Source organism: Penaeus vannamei, chromosome 21 (assembly GCF_042767895.1).
Source record: "Penaeus vannamei isolate JL-2024 chromosome 21, ASM4276789v1, whole genome shotgun sequence".
NCBI lineage: Eukaryota > Metazoa > Arthropoda > Malacostraca > Decapoda > Penaeidae > Penaeus > Penaeus vannamei.
In genome coordinates, this window is record NC_091569.1 from 9,450,077 (window position 1) to 9,454,145 (window position 4,069).

A 4,069-nucleotide genomic window follows, 5' to 3' on the forward strand; every position below is an offset into this window, starting at 1 on the left:
GGCTTATTTTTTCCCATCGTTTTTATTTTTAAAAATCGAGAATTTTCACTTTATGACAAACTTGTTTAGGGACGAACCTGATGTAGATTGAGAGGAAAATGAAGAAAACTGCGAAAGATTGACATGAAATTTTGTTTCGCACATGATTTGAAATCATCTATAAGGATACAACAAGGAGACATGATATTTGTGAAAGAAATCAATACTTGATAAATTGATATCATCACCATCAAGCTTATCATTATCCTATCATAATGATATCATGCTTAACTCATTACCCAATGGATACGACGCATCCATTAGTATTCATGATGGTTCAAAAAAAATCTATATATTCCTTGAAATCCTGGGTCCTCTGCTTCCTAATGAATCGTGGGTTAGGGTTTCATTTTAGTACTGAATCTTCTATCCCAAAAGCTCTATGGCAATCTGTCTTGAGTAGGAACATTACGGATAAACTCACAGAAAATGGCAGAACATGATATAACAATAGAACAAAATTCCAGAGGGAAAAAGATATATAGCGAAAAAGGCACCCTGTGGAAAGATTGTAGTATATTTCGTTCTTCATTCTCAAATGGTTTATGCATCCCGATGAGTTTTCCTTTTGCATGCCGTTTCAAAGTTCGTATTATGTCCTTTATAATAATAACAATAACAAAAATGTTATGATAGTTACACGTAGATTCCAGGGCAGTCCGCGAGGGAACGAGGGTAGGTTGCGAAGCCTCATTCCCATAGACCTATATATGCTCCCAGGCCCGTACCAACTCAAAAGACATTCTCTCTCTCGCCTTAGTCTGTTCGAGCACACGAAACACCACATCTTCCTTCCACAATGGCCGAAAGAGATGTTAAGAGAGCAGGAGGGTCGCCTGCTGCAGCCGGCCGCCCGAAGTACAGCGAGATGGTCGCCGCTGCCATCGGGGCCTTGAAGGAGCGCAGCGGTTCCTCCCGTCAGGCGATCCTCAAATACATCCTCGCTTTCTACGGCGTCGGGGACGAGAAGAGAGCTGGTCTTCACGTTAAGCTGGCGTTGAGGAAGGGCGTCACCAGTGGCTCTCTGGTGCAGCTGAAAGGCACCGGGGCTTCTGGCTCTTTCAAGCTTGCCAAGGTGGAAGCGGCGCCGAAGAAACCCATTGCTAACATAGCAAGAACCAAAACAGCGGCGACGAAGAAGCCAGCCTCAGAGAAATCGGCCGCGAAAAAGACTACGAAGCAAATACTTGCGAAAAAGAACTCTGTCAAGAAGGCCACCGCCAAAAAAGACGTCAAGCGGAAACCGACCACCAAAAAGGAATCACTAAAGAAAGCCACGAAGGAAAAGGTTTCGGCAAACAAATCCACCAACAAGAAACCTACGTTGAAGAAAAATGCGATCAAGCAGCCAACCGCTAAGAAGATAGTCAAGAAGTCTGTAAGTAAGAAAACGGAGAAGAAATCCACAAATAAGAAGGTTGTCAAAAAATAACCCTGGCTAGGAACACCTTATTTACAGATGCCAAATAAATTATATTCAGCAACACCAGTTTTATTCAAAGTATCAGTTTATCATTTTCAAGGGAGCGATGAACCCTTCTGGACTGTGAAATGCATGATTAGTAACCTTGGAGACAAAATAACTTGCAAGAACCCATATTATTTTATTAATCGTGATTTCTATGCTAGGGAAAATATACGAATTCACATCATACTGTTGTTTTTAGTTCTTCCATCCGTTGTTTTATATGCAACAGTATTCCGTAATCATAACCCCTCCTCTGTCTGTCTTTATATCTCCCTCCCCTCTCTTCTCTCTCACTGTCTATATATATATATATATATATATATATATATATATATATATATATATATATATGTATATATATATATATATATATATATATATATATATATATATATATATATATATATATATATATATATATAGAGAGAGAGAGAGAGAGAGAGAGAGAGAGAGAGAGAGAGAGAGAAAGAGAGAGAGAGAGCGAGGTAAATATACAGATATAGACGTGCACATGCATGTATATGTGCGTGCGAAAATCTTGTCTAGCAATTTCATTTAAGTTTTTGATATTTCATGATTTATTTTGTCATTTGCTTGTTTTTTCATTGTCGATATATTACCCTGCACTGTAATGCTGCTTTCTCAGCTCGCAACGTGACATGTATTCAGTTTATGAATATATTTATCGGTTTTTGCACAAATAATTATTTAAATACATATAGAGAACACATATTTGTTTCTCGAAAGCTTTTTTTATATGTCTCTCCATCTGTATGTGTATTTTGTATATCATTTTCGTCGTATTGATCCTGCGATGTTACTGTATAGATGGAATATTTGTATATAAGTATTTGGAAGTAATGCTTCAAGTATCTTATCTATAAATTTCACTTCTGAAACAGAATCACATTATCTGGCATCTGTCTTCAGTCTTTCTTCTTTCTTCTTCTCCTCTCTTCTCCCACATGCCTTCTCTTGCCTCTCTTCGTTTCCCTTTCCTTTTTCTTTCCGCTTCTCTATCCTCCTCCACGTTCCCTCTATTCCTCCTCATTTTCTCCTCTCATCTCTTATTTTTCCGCCTTTCCTCTCTCCCCTCATTTATCCCATTTCTTTCTCCTTCTCCCCCCCTCCTCTCTCTCTCTCATTCCCTTTCTCACTTCTCCCACTTCCTCTCCCATTCCCTCCCTTCGAAGCAAGAGAACCTTCTTTAACTCTAAGCCTCATCTCCTAAGGCTGCATGGGGACGGGAATGGGACACTGGAGAGGTACAGTTTTGTTATCTCTTTAATAATCCTGAGTAATAATCAAAAGGGGGGAAGGGGGGGGGGGCGTCAGGAGATTTTCATGATTTTGGATTTTTTTGGAAACGGGGTAGAGAGAAGGGGGGTAAATTGGAAGAGAGGAACCAGAAAAACTTATGATGCGATTGTCTGTCTCTTCCTGATAGCTGTCTGCGTGCCTGTCATTTCGCTGTATTTCATTATCATCATTACCTCCGGAAAGGAGCTAATGTTTTTTGGTAACGTTGGTTAGTTCGTTTGTTTGTTCGATGGATAGTTGGTTAGTAAGATAAGTCAAAAAGTTATGAATACATTTTTTATTCTATATTTATTTTATTATTATTATTATTATTATTACTATTATTATCATATTATTATTATTATTATCATCATTATTATTATTATCATTCTTATTGTTATTATTATTATTATCATTATTATTGTTATTATCATCATTATTATAATTATTATTATTATGATTATTATTGTTATTATTATTATTATTACTATTATTTTACCAGGCGTATGTCTTAGCCCTACTTAGATGCCATTAAATTCAGGTGGTGATCCGGATCATAATCCCGATAAATAAACATAAACGTCACCGGTGTAATTTTTTAAGATAGAGGTGATTTTGATGTGATTCAAGTGTGGATATTTTTGTTGCATTAATGAACTTATTGTCTTGGTGGAGGTATGCGCTCTCTGAGTGGCTCTAGTTAGCGTTATTGGTTTTGTTATTTATAATGTTATCATTGTTATTATTATCATTATCGTTATTCCAATCATTATTTTTATCATTATTATTTATCAAAATAATCTCTATCCTTTTTATCATCATTATCATTATAATAATCATTACTATTACCGTTACTTTTATTACCATCATTATTATTATCATTGTGATTATTATCATTGTGATTATTATCATTGTTATCATTATCATTGTTATTATTATTATTATTATTATTATTATTATTAGTATTAGTATTATTATTATCATTGTTATTATTACCATTTTATCATTGTTATTATTATTATTATCATTGTTATCATTATTATTATCATTGTTATCATTATCATTATCATTGTTATTATTATCATCATTATCATTGTTATCATTATTATTATTATCATTATTATCATCATTATCATTGTTGTTATCATTATGATTTTCATGATTATTAATATCAATATAGTTATTATTATTATTGTTGTTGTTATTGTTATTGATATTATCATTATTATTAGTTATTATTATTAGTTATTATTACCATTATCA

At 34.5% G+C, this 4,069-nt stretch overlaps 1 protein-coding gene across 1 annotated transcript; it reads left to right on the forward strand.

The window, feature by feature from the left end:
• Positions 1–779: 779 nt before the first annotated feature.
• Positions 780–1,523, forward strand: LOC113827165 (histone H1-delta). The gene has a single exon (XM_027380065.1). It carries the CDS (start codon positions 839–841, stop codon positions 1,469–1,471), a length of 633 nt encoding a protein of 210 aa, XP_027235866.1. The 5' UTR covers positions 780–838; the 3' UTR covers positions 1,472–1,523.
• Positions 1,524–4,069: the final 2,546 nt, after the last annotated feature.